The sequence below is a fragment of the Falco naumanni genome, chromosome 2 (assembly GCF_017639655.2).
Source record: "Falco naumanni isolate bFalNau1 chromosome 2, bFalNau1.pat, whole genome shotgun sequence".
Taxonomy (NCBI): domain Eukaryota; kingdom Metazoa; phylum Chordata; class Aves; order Falconiformes; family Falconidae; genus Falco; species Falco naumanni.
The window spans coordinates 4148349-4171448 of NC_054055.1; the positions used below are offsets into that span (position 1 = coordinate 4148349).

General features: G+C 39.6%; 1 protein-coding gene across 2 annotated transcripts in view; it reads left to right on the forward strand.

Annotated features, from left to right (window-relative positions):
- The window catches only part of UVRAG (UV radiation resistance associated), a 100276-nt gene that overhangs the window by 34532 nt on the left and 42644 nt on the right, over positions 1–23100 (forward strand). For both annotated transcript variants that reach the window (XM_040583621.1, XM_040583622.1), the window contains 6 exons: positions 8771–8876; positions 10977–11103; positions 12155–12239; positions 12705–12792; positions 13366–13426; positions 15474–15639. In XM_040583621.1, coding sequence (XP_040439555.1) covers positions 8771–8876; positions 10977–11103; positions 12155–12239; positions 12705–12792; positions 13366–13426; positions 15474–15639 — 633 coding nt within the window. The remainder of the gene's footprint in view (positions 1–8770; positions 8877–10976; positions 11104–12154; positions 12240–12704; positions 12793–13365; positions 13427–15473; positions 15640–23100) is intronic.

The following is a 23100-nucleotide window of genomic DNA, read 5'->3' on the forward strand; positions in this document are numbered from 1 at the left end:
ATGCAGTCAACATAAGCAGCTGTAGTGTTGTAAAACTAATTAGTATCTCAGAGTAGTTTCTCTGAGACTACAGGGTCAGTGGAATTGCACGTGCCAAATGTAGTAACTGCCTTGGGCACCTATTTTTCACACATAGGAATTATGCTAAAATTGAAGTTGTTTTTCATAACCTCCAAGTGGAGAACGATGGAGTGCGCAAGGTCTTCATAGGCTTAAACTGCTTTGTGTTCAGGTGTATCTCAGGGGTACATTGACCTGTTTACAGCTAAGGAGAAGCAGAAGACAAGGCAATTTTGAACAGCATCAGTGTCCCATCTGGACAGCCAGTAACTCAGTCACTTTGCTATTGTAGAGTTGCTATAAGGAGCAATTGCAAACTTTAGGTTTCCAGATGTTTGGTGGGGTGAAAAGGAGGGAGAGCAGGAAGAAAACATACTGTGAACTGCTCTCTTTGGAGGATTGTACAGCATCTGATAAACCCAGAGGTGAGCCACACAAAGCTGTACTGTCTTTTGAACTTCCCTGAAGTTCCCTCTATTTCCATGCTCATCTCCATGGAACAAGTGAACCCAGTGGAACTCTGCCCAGCAGGTAGGATTCAGCCTCTAGCCTCTGCAGTTGCAGAGTTGCTCTTTGCTACCCCATTCTTTTTAGCATACTGGTAGATGCACAGAGATAAGGGGACGTAGGAAAGCTTTTTCTTTTTGTTTTTTAATTCTAAAATAGGCACTGACAGTTAAAAATTTTGTTTGTAGCTTTTGCCTTTACTGTTCTTGCCTCAGAGAAGGGTCCCAACTCATAGCCATGACTCTAAATGTTGTAGTTATGAATGTTCATGCCGTAGAAAGTGTCATATCCTGAGAAGGCGGTGTGTGTGGCAGGAAAAGGTTGTCACTAATAGCCTGATGCTCTTGCGGTGCCTTGTTCTAGCTTTTCCTGTGAGTATCTTAGCAGTCAAATTGCTGGCTCAAGTTGCAGACTTTAATGTTGCTACTACTGCTGCCATCACCCTCCCAGCAGATGTGGAAATACAGTCTCAAGTGTGGAATGGGTAGTAGAATTCCTCTTAGCATAACTTGAGCTCTTAAATCAGTAAGTTCCTCTGCTAAAACTTCCCTTTGCTAGTGATAAGTATGGTTGTTTTTCTGTGATGGCCAGGCTTGATGTTTCTCGCTAGGAAAGATTTCCACCTGGAAGACTTGGCTCTTCATAGTGTATAGGCAGCCAAGACAAGGCAGGCATCCCCATGGCTTTGGACACGAAAACCCAGGTGGCCTAAGGCCAGCATAAATAAACATGAATTGTAATCAGACCTCTTGAGTGCCTCTATACTTTAATAAACAGTTCTGAAATGGATGAACAGTGTAAGAAGTGTCATCTCACTTGGCCTAAAAACTATGTGGGTTGGAATTGTGGGGTGCTGTTTTCCTGGGAAGTAGCAATGGAGATGGAAATTGTGATCTGAATTATTTTGAGAAGTTTTTTAGGTGTTTTTATCTGTGGAATCAGACTTTTAGACAAATGTGTTCCCAGGCATTTTACCTGTGTGGTGCTAAGACATATGGAAAGTGAGGCTAATCAGTCATCAGAAGAGTCAGTTTACAAGCCTGACACTTGCCAAAATCTGTCGAAGAGAGCGGCATGGGTCATAGCAAGTTGAAACAGTCTGCGTAGCATGAGAGAGAGGTGGGAATTTTTGTGTGTTAATTTAACTGCAGGGTTAGTAGGCTGCTGCTGTTATCTTCATCTTTTCCACTGTGCCGTATGGAATAAACACCCCTACAGTGGCAGATTTTTAAGGTAAGCATGATAGGCATGTTGCTAGCTCTTGATCAGATTTGGTTTCAGAGCACTGTTTGAGAGAGGTTACACAGAGCTATGCAGAACTTAAAAATAGCTTTATTCTTCCTATTTTTGACATCATGTAAAAGAGCATATCAATGAAGCAATGTTCAATTAGATTAGAAGTCATAACCCAATCCTTCTCCTTTTTCTGGCTATATTAGAGTTGATGAAAACCAGAGCATGTCACTTAGCTAAATAATTTTCTAACAGACACCTGAAAGTGTTTAAGAAGGAGGATTTTGTGAACAATGGCATTTGGGACTCTTTATTTCTTGTTACAGTTTCTGGATGTGGCCATGAGAATGGGACTGCTAATTTCTTTATCTGTCAGCCTGGGGAAAGATTTCAGTGAATGCAGTCATGTCTCCAGAACGCTCAGAAATGCCTAACCACATCAGGAAGAGTCAATGCTGCATTTTGACTGAGAACAAATAAAATGGATTAAAGATCTCACATTGGGGGAAATGCTTTAATGTCTTTGATAATTAAAAACAAGGCAGGGTAGGGAATGCACCTATGACTGAGAAGCTGCAGAACACTCTTGTGAGTGTTCAGGCCATCCCTTTGTCTAGTGGGAGATCTCACGGTTTTGAGTCGGCTGCAGAATTCTACTTCTCTTGGAAGTAAACTTTGATTTGAGTTTGGGGATGGCTTCCAGGAAGAGGTGCAGTAGCTTGCAACTAGAAAAAAATGAGTCACCTGAGTATGCACTGGTGTTTCTCCTTATCCCTCTGGTGGGTAAAGCCTGCGCTGGGTTGTCACAAACACTTTATTGGTTGTGTGGACTGCAACTGGGAGAACACAAGCAACTTGAGAGCAGCAGTTTCCCTTTTTTAGGTGGAGCCTGTAACCCATTCAACCTGAATTTATGCATCTTCCTTCTCAGTTGGGCTTTAACTCCAGTCTTAGACTTGCTCACTGTCTCAGAGTGAGAGTTAAAACTTATGTTAAGATTTGTTGGCAAATTGTATGTCAGGAAAAGGCTGATGTATTCTACTAGTGTTACTATCTTTCTGGTAGGAGTCATCTTTACATGTTTATGCAACTTAGAAATTTGATTTGTATGTAATTTACCTTTCTGTGTTATGTAGTGTCTTGAATATGATGTTGCCTGTTGCCCTGGCAGCAAGGTTTCTGTAATAACAAACTGATGAGCACCAGTATAAAGAAGAAACGTCCTCTGTTATTTGCCACAAATATGTTTGTTCTTTGAATAAAAAAATCAAGCCAGCACTGGAGTTAAATTTGTGGACTGGAATAAGAGAACTAAAGACATCTCAGGTTTTCTGACTTCGTGTATGGAAAAAGTTCTTTGTGCTTCACGTGAAAACTCCTTTTCCATTCATGTCCTGTGCATATTGAAGGTGATCTGTATACTAGCTAGCTCCTTTAAATGTTCCTCACACTGAAGGCCAGGACCTCCCCTGCTGCCAGTCTGATATATATGTTTTTTTCCATTTGCAAATAGCTCAAAGCATCCACTGTTGCAGTGTCCACATGGACTTGGTTATTCAAAAGCTTAATTTGAGTCTTACACATGTAAGGCTCAAATTAAGACTGTTTGAAAGGATGATGGAAAGTATCTGTGCTTTAATAGCACTGTCTTGTTTGAGTTTCTTACAGCACTGGCTCTTGTAGAGGTTTAATGGCATAAATGAACAAGTCAGACTTGCATTTTATTCTCCTCTTACTCCCTACTGTCTTCTCTTGCCCTACATCTGCTTTTGACAAATTGTAGGTATAGGTTTCTGAGGTAATTGAGAAAGGGAGTGTATGATTATAAATTAGAGAACTTTTTCTTGTGGGAAAGCAGATATGTAGCAAGTAATGGTTTAAGGGGCTGTGTAAAAAAGAAAAAAGTTATAGCTGGCTGGCACTCTACATAATCTAATTTCTGGACTGATAGAAAGTAGTGTGCATTCCATTTTTTTTTGTATTTAATAGGAAAGTCTTGGATTATTTTGTTCTTTAATAATAGGTTTGGGTATTTTACTTCCAGGTTCCTACATTTCGCTTGTGGCCAGAAGTGTTCTGTTATATTTTCTAAATCCCTGGTAGTAATTCATAGTTTAAATTTAGTCTCATTGTAAATGAGGGTTGTTCTGGCAAATAAGACCATAAGCATTTATTTCTCTTGTGAGAAGTAGCTGTACTGTGTGACTGCTGTAATTAATTGATGTATTTATGGCTTAGTTTCATACGTGAAAAATCCAGATGTCTGATAGAAGCAAATAGATACTTGGAGCTTATGATAGAACTACAAAACCATGTATCAGATATCTAATAAAGTTGAGACTCTTTCGTTAATGTAAACATAAGTGTATGTTAGCTTAATAGGCACAGTTGTCGCTACAGTTTTTTAAAGATTTCAGCCAGGAATTAACTTGATGTATAAACTCGTAAATCACTGGACTAATTCTTGACCAAGAGGGCTATCTCAGTTGCAGGATACAGCAACAAGTCTTAAAGGAAAGTGCTTCAGCTGAACCTTCAAACGTTGCCTCAAACTTATTGGAAGCCTCAAGAGAGCGAACGTGTTGTTATAGCACATTCCCAAGTTGTAAAGTCAGGTTATGTTGGATCACTGCATTGTGTGGCCTTGGGAAGTCAGGGAAACTGCTTGATCTTGCAAGCAAGACAAGGATGTTATTGTAAAGAAATCCTGTAATGGTGAAGAAGTCCAAAACGTGGCAACTTTTTCCCTCTAAGTCAGTACCCAAATTGAATTGATCATCACAATATTATATGCTGGAATTGTTTCAAATCTTACAGCCAAGGTAAAAAGTAGGTTGGGTTGGGTTGGTTTTGTTTGGGGGGGGGGGGGGGATGGACGGACGACACATGCAGAGGGGCATAGGGATGTGGCAGTTTTACATCAGACTTGAAAAGCCTCGAAGAAATACCCCAAATAGCCTCTATTTCAGCAACTTGGAAACTAGCAAGTGAAGAGGAGATATGTTGAAATTTTGTGTGCCAGTTCTTCCTGGATCAGTTAGGGAGGCAGCTTTTGTTGCTCTTAAGTTTATGATACAAGGCTAATGTTTTTCTATTTGTACTGCTGTCTTCTAAACTTTCAAAGGAAGGGAGAGTATTTTGTTTCCTCTTAGTCTCCCTGTCTCAGCAAGCAGTGATATGAGAGCAGCTTCATGGATCTCCACTTCCAAACTATATTAGGGTGGTAAGGAATTCTAACGTCTACTTTGCTTTTCACTTCTTTCCCAGGCAGCAGCGTGCAGCTCACTTGATGTTGGACACTAGCATGGCAGCTCTCAAGGGCCCCAAGCGACAGCAGTAAATCTCTCATATTTAATGTTCGTATTACTCTACTGCTGGCTGACAATGGCTGTGAGCTGCTGCAGAGACACCAGAGCAGCCTGCAGACACAGGATGACGACACTGTTGGCTAAGCTATTTCTTTAAAAAGGTTTGGATTTCTGCTGTAACTGGCTTGGCTTTTCTGATTGCCGAAAGAAATTTGGTAGCAAGCCAGTGGCCTCTTGAAGCCCTGAATTAGCTCTTGAAGTGCTATGGAAGTGCTAATTTTAATAAAAAAATAAAAACCCTCTTGAACAATCTGGGAAGAATCCTGCATTGGCTGATAGCACGTAGATTATGCCATCAGTTGGCTCATCGTTGTCAATTACTAAACCAAGTCAGATTGTACTAAAGTGCAAATTGTGCTAACTTTAGGCTATAGCATTGGACTTGCATTCAGACCAGAAATGGAAACAATATGTAGTCAATTAGCATTGAAGTTTCTCTGTATTCATTATATGTAATTTTTAATCTAGATTTATGGCCTTAGCTTGCTGATCTCCATTCATTGGTACAGTCATAATTGTCTCCACCGTAGTCTGTCTTGTGCATGTAGAAATGATGGACAGAATTTCCATGCTGGTATTGTTATGGCTTAGTTTGTATTCCCCTTGTTGGATGACCAAAGATTTCCATGTGGGTGCAGTGGGGGCTTTTTTGGCTGGAAAAGGGAGGTTTCTGTCGATAGTTGCTGCTTTTGTGATGTGAAGTTCCTAAAATCTTAATCTTGGAAGGCTTAACTTTGGATGTGGTCATGATGTTACTGTTACCATTTTAAGGGTTTTGGAACAACAGTGAACATACTGAGATTGAGTCAACCAGTATCAGTAAGTTTTTTCTGTCTTGCAATGTAAATGGCATGGTTTGGCATCAAGGCAGCCAAGTTTAAGTGTACGGGGTTTTTTATATTGCAAGAAATGACTGGATGATGTTTGGCTTAAGAAAACCATTTCTTATTAAAAACAGACTTGATTGCTGAATTCCTGTGTGTAGCAGTAATAATATCGGAATATACCTTTAGGTATAGATTCACCAAATTGAAGAAGTATTCTAAGGTTTTGATAAGTCAGTCTGAGTAGATGTTTGCTCCTTATACTTGGGCACAGGTAGAAGAACTTAAAGCTAGTACAAAAAGTAAAGGTTGTTAACTCAGTATTGATCAAATCACTGGGAGGAACTTATGTGGTAAATGATCTATCTAACAATTTGAGTTGCACAAATACTCCTTCAATGAGTAAACCACTTTACAGCAGTCAGATTTTGCTACCTAAATTGCGTGACATGAAAACTTGTAAAACACTTCTTAATCACTAACAGACTAAAGCGAGAATGTTCTTCCAGTATAAAATTAGATGAAGAGGAAAGGGAAATGGTACTCGGTTATTACCCAAAGCTAAACCTTATAGGTAGAGTAAGGCTTTCTTGTGTCTGGAAGGAAATTGTTCCAGGCTTTTGGAAAACAGGCAGACTGGAAACTGTTGAAGTAGAAAACTTAGACCGTGCTTTATGGTGTGATAGCAGAGCTTTGAATGATGTTCATGATGCTTTGACCTGTGTAACCATGTGTTACATAGCCAACAGCCTCAAGATACATTTGGGAAGGTGGGAGGTGTAAGCCATAGTTCCCAGTAGGAAATAAGTGTTTCCAGGAGGCTTCAGTACTGTTAGGGATGTGAGACCAAGCTCTTGGGTGACCCAGTGCTGCTGGCCTCAGCAGTCTTGCCCCCACCTTGGTAGCAGTCAGTAGAGCCATGCTGCTTGATATGTCATTTGGATGGGGTACAGCTACCCCTAAAAAGCTCTTGATATGTAATTTGGATGGGGTACAGCTACCCCTAAAAAGCTGCTTGGGCCGAGCAGTTGGAGAAGCTCTAAAGAAACCAAAGGAATCACTTCGATTTTTGTTTCGAATTGTACTACTACAGAGAACGGTGTTTTAAGAGAAGCAATATTGTGATGGAGCTAAAGGTGTCTGATAATTTAAATGTATTAACTTAAAGTTATATCACAAAATGCCTAAATCACAATGACTCTGTTTAATATTGCTAGCACTGCTCATTCCCTGTTGTCAGTGTATAATCTCCTCCCTGTGTATTTCTTTGCTGGGCTAGGTGGTTTAGGTGCTGTCCTCATGCTGAATAAAGTAATCGGTAGTATGGCTGTTGAGATGGGGTGTGGAGGGGAGAGGTGTGAGGAGGAGTAATGCTTTGTGGTTATGTGTACTTGAAGCACTTAGCCTGGTTATCTTGGTCTAGCTCATACAGACCATTAAAAACCGTTAGCCAAAAACTTTAAATAGCAATGCCTCAATTGCTTATAAATCTGCAAGAGATTAGAGAATGTAAAAGGTAGGAGCTGAGTAGCCTTTTCTGTGTGCTCTAGTGTGTTTTGGTCCTTGGCTTATGGCAAATTTGTAGCCTTGCTTTAGTAAAATTAAATGTTCCTGTGAAGAGGCAAATATTTTTAATTTTGGCAGAGTGTAGATGAATTGAAGCAGGCTTGTTTTTTTCATTGTCTGCCTGGCAAAGCACAAATGTCATACAGTAGGTTATCTGACCACATTTTTGCTGTTCTAGCTAGACCTTAGTGAAGTGCTTATGCCAGCAGCAAGGCTACCTGAACAATATCCTTACAAAAGAAGCCATTAAAAGTGAAACTGTGAATGGGAAAAGTAAGCCTGGGTTTGCATGCGTGAAAAGACATAGCCTGTGTCTGCAGACCAACTCTGATTTTTTTCTAATAAATAAGTTAATTTCCGCTCCATGATCATGTTAAGATGTTAATACTTCTGACCTGTTTTTGCCATTGCTTTCCTCTGTCTGATTTTTTTTCAATAAATATGGCAAATAATCAGTTTCCCTTCTACCCTGAAGCCAGGGCTAATGATCAGAAACACATAATCATCATCTTTTCACACTTCAAATGTGATTAAAATAAGAAACCCATGTTTCGGTTACAGAAGGGCCCATAGGATATTTGGAGATACTAAAGGGTGTTTCATGCTCTTGGCCTGGGTGGCATGTAGATCAGGGGTCCTCAAACTTTTTAAACAGGGGCCAGCGCGCGGATGCAGTGGCAGGCAGTCATCTGCGGTTGCTTGGTTTTCCCCCCTCAACCCCTGGCGGGGGTGTGTGTGTGTGTCTGTAAATACCAGGGGTCGGATTGAGGACCCTGGGGGGCCTTCGGGCCGTAGTTTGAGGACCCCTGATGTAAAGGATCCTTTTTTAAAGCTGGCCTGTGTTAACAGTGCTCATGGTAACTGTCATGTCTATCCGTTTTGATGTTCACAGTGTTACAACTTCATTGTTACACAAGATCCCTGTAATTACCTGCTGTCTCACCTACAGCTTTGCCTTATCAGCATGTATTGAATTTAACAAATGAGAAGGAGATTTGGTACTTGATCGAATTGAGAGACTTGATAGTTTACTTTGGATACTCATTTATATAAAATGTGCAAGTTATGATTCTTTTAATATTTTGTTTCAAAATAGAAGCTGCCAATCTGAATTCATGTTACTGTTGCTGGGTTTGAGGCAGCTGGCACATTCATCATTAGGACATGTGTGGGGAACCTTTAGTACAGCTGTAACTTCTCTTTTCCTTACAGGCTTCACAGAGCCCAGTGTGCAATTAAACAGACTCAGGTAACTGTTCAGAAAATAGGAAGGGAGATTGAAGAAAAGCTGAGATGTACATCTACAAGCAATGAACTGGTAAGTTTGATTATTTGAAACCTTATTCTACAGGCTTGCTGAAGCATCTGGCTGATGTCTTGACTATAAGCTTGGGAGTTCTTTAACAATCAGACTTGAAATCTTTACTTAAGTTCCCATTTGAAATTACAAGTTTATCTGAGAACTGTAATGAATTTTAATTTGTGTTACACAGATGGGTTGATAGATCATCCTATTTTTACCTTTATTTTGTATAATTGCTTTTATACTAGAAAAGCATAAACATGACACAGTGCATGAAAGAAGTTTATCAGGAAAAACAAACTTTTAATGATTTAGATAAATCTTGACAGAATCTTGGGGTGTATTTAGTGAGGTGAGTCCACTGGCTATATCTTCTTGCACTTCTGCTCCCTTTGGGGAACAGCATTCATGTGAAAGCTGTCACTCAAGTGACACGTTCAGTTTGAGTAGGAAATGTATTAGAGTTTTCAATAGCTTTTGACAGTTTGTTTTGCCTGTTCTTTCCCCTCTCAAAAAAAGTGTACTGGCACTACTTTCGACTTTCTGCCCAGGAAGGCTGAGCTCAGTTTAAAGCAGTGAATTGCCAGAACAAGAATGGCTTGTAGTGACTTCATTGTCTCGGTACTCACTGGCATGTGTCTGGTGCCTTGTATAGGAAAGGGCAAACTTGTGACGTGAAGTTACTTTATTGCTGTAAGGCAGATCCTGGGTTGAGAGTACTCTGCTAATTTCCAATGGAAAAATGGGAGATTGTTTATCCACACTTAATTATAGGGTTGCGCTGTAGACAAAGAAGCAAAGGAGTCACCTCCCTTAAGGAGCAGCATCACATCTCCTGTGAGTGACTCCAACCCAGAGCTGCTTTGCCTTCTGCTGGTATCCTGGCTGTTAAAAGGTTATTAGCCATCTTTTTTTACTTATGGATATCCTTGTCCCTCTAGGCAAAGGCTTTTCCTTTATAGATATGCGTGAGCAAAATTGTGAAGAATACTAAACCCAAAAATGATAATGATCACACATGTGATGCAGCTTCTTAGCAACCATGGTCTATGTATAAGGAAATGATTACCTATTTCTTTCTTCCTTTGTTCAGTAGTGGAAACTCTTGTTGGGCTTCCATTCCCCTTTATAAGTGTGTGAACTATAAAATTGACTGATGTTTCCTGCTGCGGTCTTGAACCAGAAGAGCATACGTGTGTAACTGAAGCAAATATGAAGTGGAAGAAAGAGTTCAGCAAGAACTGACTTTTTTTTCAGGCAGCTAGTGTTGAAGAAACATTATGTCCGCTTACTGCTTGAAAAAGTGAAGGCTGGCAGCGTTATATGCGACATTGTCTGATAGTACTTACACAAGACTTGCTCACAAGTATGTGTGAGTGCCTCTTTGGGCTTTGAACTCCAGCAGGGTTGTGACTGGACTGAAGAGACATAACTTCTCTTTTCCATTTTGAAGCTGTCTTCAGTTACTCCCAATATGGATCTATTAAACATGGTAGATGCTCCTTCCTTAAAACAAACCCCCACTTATAATAGAAAATTCTGCTTCACTGCACACATGGCAACGCAATTTGTCAGTGGGTAATAGTGCATCAAATAACAAAAAATATTCTTATGAAGCACTAATAGATTTAGAGTAGGTACAGGGCAAATCCTAATTTTTTTTAAAGGGGTCCTTCAGATATAATGTAATGACATAATCCGTAATGATACAGCCAATCTTTTTTCCAGCTCCCTGCTTCAGTTTAGTATAGACTTCTTATGGCTGCTCTTCTCTCTTGTTGCCCAACCCTTTGCCAGGGAATGAATGCTTGTCCTGCTGCTAGCACTGTGCTATAAGTTTCTATGTACTTGTTCTGCAGAAGTTTCCTTCCGTCTCTGTGCATCTCACAGAGGGAGCAGGCACTTTGGAACAGAGCTGAGTTTTTCTCCTTCCAAGGCAGCAAAATAATTAGGGTCTTTGATTATCTATTGCCTGTGGTGATGTATGAACTCCACCTTTAGTCCAGCAGACACTAGTCTTGCCCCTTTTTTGCTTTCCTCCTATCACTCCTTTTATGGAACTGCTTGTGTGCAGAAAAACTTGTATCTTTTTTAACTCTGATTTTCTTCCAATAGAAAAAGGAGAGTGAATGTTTACAGTTGAAGATCCTGGTGCTGCGTAATGAACTGGAGAGGCAGAAGAAGGCCCTTGGTCAAGAAGTAGCCTTGTTGCATAAGGAAAAAGTTACTTTGCATGACAGAGGTAGGTGTAGAAATGTTAATGCTTTTATTGCAGATCTTCATAATCCACTGATCAGAAGAGTAGTCGCCTAGCTTATGGTCATGGTGACCGTAATAAAGGTGCTGTTTTGATGGGGGTTATTTTGTTGGTGTGGTGGGTTTTTTGGGCTGTGGGTGTTTGGGTTTGTTTTTTTTGTGTATGGCTCTAACATGTTTGTGTCTATCTTTTATATCTGGCTACAAGCTTCAAATAATCTCTTTACCATCTGTGTCATACTGAATTCTGGGCAGCAGTTTCTGATATCCTGTCTCTGAATAACTTCTTACTATGACAGCTCTCTAAAGCAATCTTACATCTACACTTTATCAACATTTTGAGACACTCGGAAGAGCTGCACTGTAATACAGTGAACAGTGGCTTGATGCAGGCACATTATAATGTCATGAGGGATGTTACTGTACCTGTGATTAGGATCCTGTTCTAAGTGTTAGAAGACAAAAATTCCTCTTAATAGCTTAATATGTAAGTGAAAGATGAAAAGCTCAGTAGTCTTGGTATTTTCTTTTACTGGGAAAGCATCATATATATGACTATATGTATGACTGTATATAGTCCTGTATGTAAAATACTGTATCACTGTCTCTTTGGAGCTCACCAGTGACCAAGCTACACATGAACATTTGATTTTTATTTTTTTTTTAAATACCTATTACATTTAAAATAACTAATCGCTACTAAAAATGAGGGGTTTTCCACCTGATTCTGGCTATGCAAGTATTAAGATGCGTTAACTGAATTACTCCACTACTGTGGATGTGGGTGTGAGGGAAAGAGGTGTTAAAGGAGAATTGGGGTATAATTGGTTGTGTTTGGCTGGTGAGTGGTGTATAGTGCATGCAGACAGGTGTTTCTCCTACTGTCGTTCCCCAGTTTGGCAGCTTAACATGGAAAATGGGCATCTAAGAGTAAGTGGAGGATTATTGCCAACATTTGTGTCAGTATCTACTTTTTAAAACTCCAGATAAGAAAATATTTGAGAGTAATTTTTTTCCTGATTCTTCATGTTGCTTAGAAAATGCATTTGAGACTGAATACCAGAAACTTCAAGAGCATAATGAATCCCTGCATGAATTAAGAAAGGAATGCACTGCAAAGAGGTAAAGGGTTTACACTTTTTCTCTGATTGGAAAGGAAATACAGGCTTGAGAGTGGGCCACTTGAAGTGGGACTCCTGGCACCAAATTTTTACTAATGTTGCTCCAAAACATCAGTTAAGACATCTCTGCTATGATTTGTAGATATCTAAAGTGATAATTAACAGTGGCAAGTCTAGAAGAGAAGAAAACAGATGCTTGATTGCATGTGTAGACTAGGTCTGTTTTAATGTAACACAGCTTTGTAATACTTGGTTGTCATAGTCAAAATACGCCTATAGTATGAGGTACAACTGACAATGAAAAATCAGCTTTGCCTTCTGTATTTTCTTATTTTTTGTGGAATTACCTAACTTTTTTGGGGAGGAGAGGTGAAGCTTGGGAAGCTGCAGAAGGGATACAAGGGTTTGATACCTTTACTTAAAGCTTTTGAAGAAACTAATGGGTTTGGGATCTCTTTCCCCAAAGAGAACTGTTTTTGAAGACAAATGCCCAGCAGACTATTCGATGCAAGCAATTGCTGTCAGAGCTATCCTATATCTACCCTATTGATCTGGTATGTTTTTAATATTCTAAAAATCTGCTTGATGTGAAATGAATTTCCTATATATTAATTACACTGTGAGCAAATACCATGTTTTATTAGTGATGAAACTTGCTCTTCACTCATGCTGTTTTTTCCAGCTTTTTCTTGGATTTGGTCCTTAGATTGCAAACCTCACAGGAAGAGGACTTATGCCAGCACCTCACAAATAGTCTCCACAATAAAAGTAGAAATAGCTGTAGCTGTAATTTAATGGATATTTTCATTTTGTTAACAATTTTATAATGTAACCCTGACAGCAGGCTAGCTGAACTTTAACAAAGTACACATAAACAGATGTCCAAATACTGAACTCCAAAATCTTTTATATAATGAATTAAGATGAAGCTCTTCCTTCTTTATAAAAAGTTGCATTTATTTCTGAGTTATGAGATGTGGACTAAAATACTGTGTCAAAGTTGCTCTGTTTAATTGAATATTTAGTTTTTTCTTCACAAAAATGCTTTGTCATTGGATTTTGTGCAGGTTTCTGTTTTCTCGATGTTGTTCTGTTCTCACTTTCCGTTGTTGATTTTAAACTTACAGAATGATCAAAAGGATTACTTTGTTTGTGGAGTCAAGCTTCCTAATTCTGAAGACTTTCAAGGTAGCCAGATATTATTTAGTTGTTCAGTTGACACTGCTTGTAAACTTTATGAAAATAAGTAAACTGATAGCAATGGCTTAGGACCCAAATTTATGACTGGAAAGGTGTAGACTAGAAGAAAACTTTTATGCCTTTTTTATTCCTACCTCCTAGCTAGTTTGAAGGAAGTTACTGTTGACTCTTGGAAAAGTACCTCTGTATTCTAAGACTCAATACTGAAACACTGGAACAAGTTACCCAGATTGCCTGGGAGAGTCCTGGGCAACCTGCTGTAGCTGACCCTGCTCTGAGCAGGGGGCTTAGACTATGCGATTTCCAAAGGTGTCTTCCAAACTTAGTGATTCTGAAAAACATTTGTCCTAAAATTCCATTATGACTACATTGAATCCATAAATTTTGATGGAGCAACATGCATGAATCCCCATTCAGTTTGCTGTAGTTGCTGGTGAACTACCAAGTAAATATCTTGTGTAAGTAAGACTTTAAAGCTGCCTGACAGTATGGAGTATTTTACAAGTCAGCTTCTACTTCAGCTGTCTACAGTCATCTTACTGCAGAAGCAAATATATAGCATGCCTATCTGTATAACAGTTGTACAAGTAATGGCATGCATTCATCTGCAAATGTTTGATGTGAGTTGGAACTTCATTAAAATATGCTTGAGAATTTCTTGCTCCCAGTACTTGCTCATTCTGCAAGACATGGATTGAGGTTTTTGTCCAAGAAACAATTGTTTAACTCTTTAAAGCCATCCCATAGTAGTTAACTTGTGCTAACAACGTGTATATTGGATGCTAGGATAGCAGAGGAATAATCTGTAAAACAAATCCAGTTTGTCAACGTGACAAAAATCAGCCTATTTCTTTGTCTTCCTGATTGCAATAAATATGATAATGAATTCAGTTTGGCAGTTCTTAAGAAATCAGTGGCCTGCATCTTCTGGCCCATTTTCAGGTTACTGGTATTAATTCCTTACAAAATAATTAATAATTCTTTATCATGTAGTATTATGAGGAAGAAGTACTAAGCATTCAGCTTGTGAGATACACAGTTAAATTTGAAAACCAGCTGTCTGACGTATCTTTGTTCAGACTTAGTGGATAATAATATTCTAAAAAATCAAGTATCTGAAGGATCAAAACCACTTTATTCCCTAAAAAACAACTTTGCTGCAGAAGTTGAATACATTTTACAAAATCCTTTTTGAAAGGGGTGTACTTTAAATCAATGTACTGTGTCATGTTCTAATAGAGCTCAGCATGATTTTGTGGTTGACATGGAACATCATAAGCTTTTTTAGAGGGTCCTCTGTATAGCTGATTTCATGGACTCCCTTGTTCATCAGAAGGGATGACTCAATGTTGTTTGTATCAGTGTGTTCACTAACAAGGAAGAAAAATAAAGAAAACAGAAAGGAAGAGGCTGTAGGTGGCTAAAGGCTGTAATTTGAATTGCAAGACCTGTGTGTATTCCCAGCTGGTGAAGCTTTAAGGTTGAAACGTTAAATTTCAAATTGAAAATGTTACTTTAAAATAATGGGATAATCTAAGTTCTTCCAGTTGTTGGCAGAGAACAGAGTTCATACCCTGGGGTCAGTGTATCTCCAACTGATCTTGCTAATGAATAAGGTTATGGAAGAATGCAGTTTTACCTGACCCTGGTCATGTGTGTCAGCTACATCTAGAGAAATGTATAAAGTTTCAGACTTGAATTTTGACAGAGGAATTTTGTTTTGCTTTTCCTGTCTCTTCTTTACCCTTTACCATCCATACGCACCCAGGCAAATACTGAGAAGAGTAACTTTTAGCTTTGAAAGTGTAAAATTGGAAGGTGAACAAGCCATCACCCTTTTATGAAAGAGGCAAATACGGTGAACTGTGAACATTTGTAAAGCAGTCTAAATTTATTTCAAGCTTGCGTCTATTCTTAAGTTATAACTTCTGATAGCTCTGTTAATTGTATCATTCTCTGAACAGCAGATGAACTTGTGCTGAGTCTGTACTCTGATTCAATTGATTAAATAACAGAATCTTTTTATTATTGACAGCAAAAGATGATGGAAGCATTGCTGTTGCCCTGGGCTACACCGCTCACTTGGTTTCAATGATATCCTACTTCTTACAAGTGCCACTCAGGTATCCTATAATCCACAAGGGCTCCCGATCTATAATCAAAGATAATATCAATGACAAACTGACAGAGAAAGAGCGAGAGTAAGTATGTCATAAATGTGCTTATGTACTTCCTTCAAAACAACAAATTGGTAACAAAAATCCCCCAACCCCCTTGAACAGCTTTGGGTAGTCTGAAGTGATACGGAGTTTGAAGTTATTTTTTACTGCTTTCAGTAGCTGTGGGACTGTTGTTTTTCTTGTGTTAGAATTCTATGATCTAGTAGAGTAGTTCAGCTCTGTCATTCTGGGTCTGTTGGTGCGCACATACTATTGTTTGGGCTTCTAATAATGCTAGAAAAACTTAAATGGTGTGTCTTATAGGTAAGTTTTGGCTGCCGATTGGAAAACTTGCCTTTTATGTCTTGCCACTGGCTATGGGAATAAACTGCAGGTAGCAAGTACAGCTTCACTTGAGGAGTTACTGCCAGTACTGGAGTAGTGGTTGATAAACGTGATAAATTAAATAGCTTTCTTGAATGCAGAGGATTTTAATCAACTGAAAAACAGCACTGTAAACTTATCTACTATTAACCAACTTAATATTCAATGAGGAGTCTTTCATTTATTCTGTAATTGTCTTTCAACATGTACTTACACTATAGTTATTGTTGTGCTACTAGGAAACTATCTTGGTGTCCTTAAATTCACTCTTTGAATGTCTTCTCCTGCATTTTGGCACTTTGCCTATTTTCCCCACTGTCTTTGCAGATGTGTGCTCTAATATGAAAGCAATGGCAATTATTGGTTAAGTTTCACTTTGTAGCCTGCAACCACAGAACTCAAAGGAATGCAGTACTGACTAGCTGTAGGAGGCCAGCTGCTCCCCTCTGGTCCTGTGTGTGTTTGGATGGCTGCAGAGTAAGGCTTGGAGCATCAGTAACTTTGTTTTTCCATATCCAAGGTTTGAAAAAGGGAGCAAAGGAAACGGCTGAGGGGTAAGGAGTCTGTGAGAAGTAGCTGTCTCTCTTGACATAAAACCTGTAAATTAAAAAAAACCCTCCACACCCATAAAAGCCCCCCAAAACAAACCCACAAAAAACCCTCTTTGGAAATGTACAATCAAAGTATTATAATATTTTAACACTAATTACTGATAGTCCAAATCAAGATGGAAGGGTCTTACTGTGTGTAGTTGACTGGGTTGAGATGCTTGGAAGTGTATGATTTCTCTTTGAAGCTGAGTGACTTTTGGCAGGACAGCAGAGGTAACTTGCCTTAAGAGTTAAACTCTCTGAGGTCTTCCTGTTTTGATACAATGAAATATGCCTTTATAATTGTCTTGCAAATTAATTTTGATACCATTTTAATAACTTGTCCAAACACTTCCTGGGTAACTTAATAGAACATTAATCTGTTCTGCTTCCGTTTAGTCTCTAAGCATATGATCATACTCCTTCCTGTACACCACTTTCAGAAGGGTAGCAAGCTACAACATTTAGATCTGGAAAACAAATTTCTGAGGAGTAGAGCTGCCTGCATGGGGGTGTATAAAGATTAAACCAATTTCCTGTTGTCTGAGACAGATTGGAAGGTTTAGTCCTTCAGGCTGTAGGCTTCCAAACCCACATGACTTAATACTTTATTGCACAATAGAGTTCTGAAAAGCAGAAAGTTTAGCTAAGTATATAAATCCCTGTTGGGACATTTACCTGTGTTCTGCAAGATTTTTTCAGGATTACCTCCTGCCTGAGATCTTGTCTTCCCAGCTATTGGAGAGTCAATCCTACCAACTCTCAAGGGACCTTGGTTGCTGTAGAAAACCTCAAATGTCTTGCAGTTTTCTTTCTAAACTAATAGCTCAAGTTTCTCACCTGCTCCTAACTGAATTGAACATAGCAATTAACATGCATTATTAAATTTCTTTTTCAGTCACCTTCCTTTAGCAGCTTTTAAAACTCCAACATGTGACTGACTACTCCGTTTTGTTTATACTCAGTCTTTGCTGTAACACACAGCATCATGATTGACTAGATTAAACGTTTTACTTGGCTTTGTAATTTTTTTTTTTAACTGCAGGGTTTCCCTGAGATCCATATTAAGAGCTTCTAAAAATCGTGCTTTGGGGGAATAGCTGATGTTTTCACTTGAGAACAATTTCATAAGTACATGTGTTTGTATTTAACGTTATATTGTATAAATGTGTTCCTTCACTTTCAAGTTTCTTTACCAGCTTTTTAAAGCCCTTGTAAGCTGGCTAAATATTTTTGAGAGCTTTCAGAATATAAGTTACATTTGGGAAATGCTTTATCTGCTTCAGGTTTGTTTATTTGGATGATCCAGATAATTTAAATCTCAAAGTTCTGGTAGACGTATGCAATTTTGTCTGTTGCAGTTACAGTTTGTAATGGAACTTAAAGCCTACAAAAGTAGGGGGCTCTGAGAACTCAGCACTTCTCTGGCTGCATTACTTAAGGTAGAATAAGTTGTATATGTATATATCTGCCAGTAGCATACAATATATGATCAGCTTCATAATTGCAAAGGTATTAGTGTTTCTAATCTATTCAATAACTGTTCCATTCTTGTATTCCATAAAATAGTTTTGGTACTACTAAAACACTGTCTTCTCCCATAAATCTATTTTTGACTTTCTGAACCACTAAGGTGAGGCAAGAATATGATTTTCACTAAATATTTCGTTAATATACTTCATTGGTCCCATTCAACATCTGCAAGTGCACCAAATATGTAGAAAGAAAGAGTACCATTCCTCAGAAGTTCTGGAGTCTGAAAGGTTTCAAAACAAATGAGCGCACCCCCAGTGGGTTTGCAGAGGACACGAGCTGGGGGCAGTGTGACCTGCTGGGGGGCAGGGGGCTCTGCAGGGGGTCTGGGCAGGCCGGACCAAGGCCAGTTGTATGAGGCCCAACGGGGCTGAGTGCCGGGCCCTGCCCGTGGGTCACACCAGCCCCCCACAGCGCTGCGGGCTGGGGGCAGGGGGCTGGGAACTGCCCGGCGGGGAAGGGCCTGGGGGGGCTGGTCGGCAGCCGGCTGGGCATGAGCCCCCCGTGTGCCCAGGTGGCCACGGCGGCCAGCAGCGCCCTGGCCGGTGTCAGCAGCAGCGTGGCCAGCAGGGCCAGGCAGTGCCCGTCCCCCTGTGCTGGGCCCTGGTGCGGCCGCCCCTCGAGCCCTGGGCTCAGCGTTGGGCCCCTCACCCCCAGACAGACCCGGAGGGGCTGGAGCGTGTCCAGAGCCGGGCAGGGGCTGGGGAAGGGGCTGGGGGAGCTGGGGGGGCTCAGCCCGGAGAAAAGGGGGCTCAGGGGGGCCCTTCTGGCTCCCTACAGCTGCCTGGCAGGGGGTTGTAGTGAGGTGGGGTCAGTCTCTTCTCCCAAGGAACCAGTGATGGGACGAGAGGAAACAGGCTCCAGTTGCACCAGGGGAGGTTTAGGTTGGATATTGGGAAGAATTTCTTCCATGAAAGGGCTGTCAAACACTGGAACAGGCTGCCCAGGGATGTTGTGGAGTCCCCATCCCTGGGGGTGTTTAAAAGGTGTGGATGTGGTGCTTGGGGACATGGTTGGGATGTGGTTTAGTGGTGGACTTGGCAGTGCTGGGTTAACTGTTGGACTTAATGATCTTAAAGGTCTTTTCCAACCTAAACAATTCTGTGATTCGGTTCTGCGGAGACAGAACTCCCAAACTAAAGCTACTGAGGACAGCAGCATGTTCCTCTGTGCAGTGACAAACATACATGTTTGCTGAATAAACCACCTAAATTCTTTGGCACTGTTCTTGCACAACTGAAAACTAGCACTTCATCACATTCTCATAAACATAGTAATAATTCTGAGATGAAGGTATTTATGATGTGTTCTGACACTGTCTGTCAAGTCGCGCATTTAATGCTTCTGTTAGTCTGCTCCCAGATACTTAAGTAAAGAATAGCTTCCAGTTTACAGCAAAATAAGGACTGTTATGTCTGGAGTGAGTCATACTTGGTGAAATTGCCTGTGTTAGTGTTGCTGTTATTGTATTTTTCTTTTTGTTGTTGTTGTTTATATAGTCTTCAGTTCAGTATAGTTCTGTTCTTTCATTGTCAGTGTAAGCTAAACATCTTGCAAAGTAAATGCCTGCATTTTGCTGGCTGGAAGCTACTGAATCTTTTGAAACTGTATCAGTTTCCTTGCAAACTTTAAAGTGAGTCCAGTAAAGCACTGTTATGCCATCTGTTTGGGAGTCTTTTGGCCTCTGTTGATTCAAATCTATGCTTGGTTGCTACTTTTTATACTTGAAGCTTCAAATGCCACTTACATAACCTGACAGCTGAATATTCAAGAATAGAATACTTGTTTAATCAAATCACGTTAGACAGCTTAGAAATATATATAGTCTCCTAAGAAAAATAATGTTCTTTGGAGTTTATTCATCTTTCTGGTACTCTGTGTGTCTGGATGAGTGAAATGCACGTTCACAGAAATTATTTCTGTTGTATTTTTGCATTCTTGGTCATATTGTGTGTCTTAAAAGATTTTCAAGAAGTCTTGCTTTTCTGCTAAGTAATTTGAAAATGAGAATGGTTTCAAGAGAGAGTTTTGCTAACATTGTTTCTCTGTAGTAAAAATAAAGAGAAATCAAGTAGTATGTTCAGGCTGTTCTAGCTCACGCTGCACGTTCTTCCCACCAAACTGTGTTAAGGGAGAATTAGAAAACTAGCAGTAGTAAGAAGAAAACCACCTCAAAGTCATATTTCAGACTGGGGGTAAAATACGTGATCTGAAAAGGTTTTGTATTTAAAAGACAAGTAGTACATCGTAGTTTTCAGGCGTAGCTACTGGAGCACATACAGGCATTTCAGAATTGTCTGATCTCAAAGTAGTGCTATCTTTTCCTTGTGTTGTATGTTTAAACATTGAACTTATTGCCACCTCATGTTATAAAGGTAAAAAATATATATTAAAAAATAAAAAACAACAAAGTGTACCTAGACAGTGATGGAAGAAGCTTATGTAGTCTGGTGTATTTTTTGCAGAAATATTTGGCATTTGCTAATTTGAGATAACAGTAAACTACTCTAAAAGTTTCCTTGCCGTTTTATAATTTATAGAAAGATTTAAGGTCTTTTTTTTTTTTTCTATTCTGCTTGGGAAATACAGACTCCCAACAGGTCAAAGGACACACAAGCAGCTGCAGTGCAGTCTTGGGCATCTGCGTTCAAAGGCATCTGACATCTTTGCAGTTACGTTTTATTACTTATATGTACCTCAAGAACCAAATGAAATGGCATGAGGAGTGAAACTGAGCATGCTGCTATGGCTTTCTAAATTATGCTGCTGCTTGTCCTGTCTGAACACCTTCTGTCATCACGAAACACAGGAAACATTTATCTATTGCATTATGTCCTCATAGAAAACATGATCAAAATTGCATGCTGTGTTTGCACCTACAAGTGATAGGTGTGATCCTGAAGTAATTTCATGGAAACTATTTCTGTGCTGTGGATTTATACCTCAAAATTGTCTTTTTTCTGGAGCTCAGTTTCATCATTATAGAGAACTTAAAGCATGCCAGAAGGTTGTAATTCTTAATCATTTTGTCTTGATTTAGGTAGAAATAGCTGTTTTGAGCCAGGATTGTGAAGATCTGCTGGCATCAGACTTCATCTGGGAACAAAGTCTGAGTGCATCAGACCTCTTGTATCACAGTGGCACTGCAGCACTCAGAACTAGCTCTAATTCCCTGGGTGTCGATACCTTAAAGACCAATTTTATTTCATTGCCATAGCCCACGTGAGAAGTGCAGAGGTGTGAATAATAAAAACCAGGTTGTCTTTCACTAGGATGAAGGTCTTGTGGCAACTGAAAAGCATATCAGTCTTGAAACACAGGTGCCCTTGTTGGATCTTCAGAATAGTTCTGGATTCCTTAAGGAATCCTTAAAGCCGTGAGCGTATTTATCCTAATACAGCTTCTGTATACCTAAAGCTGACATACAGGTGCAGGGCCAAGGGCTGCAGTACTGTGTGAGGTGAATGGTAATGTATCTGCATGGCTTGATGATTGAGTCTTGAATTCAAACCAGCAGGTTAGTTTATGCCAGTTTGAGATGCTTTTGATTTAGGGACCCAGATTTCTGAGAAGTGGAAAAGTTTCAGAGTAAGTTGAGCCAGATGTACTTTTAATCTGCATGTGTTTAAGCAGTCGATTTGATATGTTGGTGTTGTATTTTTAGACATGCTCATTTGTACTGATAAAGAAAACTTCCATTGTGTGTGGTTCACACACAGTGTTAAGGCATGCAGTATGGGTTACAGTGTAAGTTCTGGTATAAAAATTTTCACTTTTCAGGCTTGTGAGGAAAGCAAAGGTTGTATCAAAGCCAGTTTGCTATAAGACTGCTTCCATGCTGCCTTTCTCCGTGTGTTGTCTTCCAGTTAGTTTAACTGTGGCAAGCAGGATTTGCAAATAGGTGGCGGTAAGTGATGCTGAACAGGCATATGGACAATTTTGGAATGTTTGGAAACAGCTAGTTGAATGAGCATGGTCTAAGAGTGGCCCTTGCTACTGTGGTCTTGCTCCTGTTTCAAAGGATGGGAAAACCAAGAGTTTCAGCTGTAGTAGACTTAAGCACTTTAGCACTGTTGTACTATTGTTTTGAGCCTGGTAACAGATAAGCCACTTGCAACAAGGCAATCTGAAAAATCATGACAGAAGCAAGTAAAGAATAACTTTTCACTGACATAACATCTTGCAACTCAATTGAGAAGTCTTTAATCATATTTGGTACTTTGGCTGAGATAACAAAATGGCAGCTTTGGGAAGAAATTTTGGTAAATGTAAATCAGATGGAGGGAGATGGTTTGTTGAGAAATGTAATAGCTGTCAAAGCAAAGCTGATTCTGTGTGGTAGATTGAGTGTGTGTTAAATGTTCAACGATATTTCTCGAAGAGTGCTTTTTGCCATGAACTTATCTTGAACTGTATTTTTATGTTCCACATTCTTGAGGGTGTATAGCTAGAATCCTAGCTTATTTTATTCTTGATCACCAAAATAATGCTTTTGCCTTCATTGCGTCAGCAAGTATTACTGTGCAGAGATTAAGAATTATATCAGGTGTTCTTTAATGAATTTAGTTACTGTTAACACTATTTCTGGGAACTAGAAACTTTTACATGCTCCTGACCAGTCTGAGAAAGCAGATTTTGTTTACTGCAGTAGATCAGACAACCGACCCCAGATATCTACAGCTGAGAAATGTTTCTGTGAAGACATACTAGTCTTAATTTACTCCCATTGGAACACTATACTCCTGATGAGATTATTTTTCATAACATTACTTCATTTTTCAATAAGCAGGAGCTTGACCTCTATAAAGTGTCCTCTAGTTTAAAATGATCCTTCAGTGGCAGGGAGATTTAAAGATCTGATACTGACGTTGTCTGTTCTGTTCATACAGATAGTCCTTGCGTTGTGATATCCATCATGGTTTGTATGCCTTGATTTCAAGCTGAAATATGTCACGGAAATGCACTATTTACAAAAAGCCATCAATGTCACTTGTTC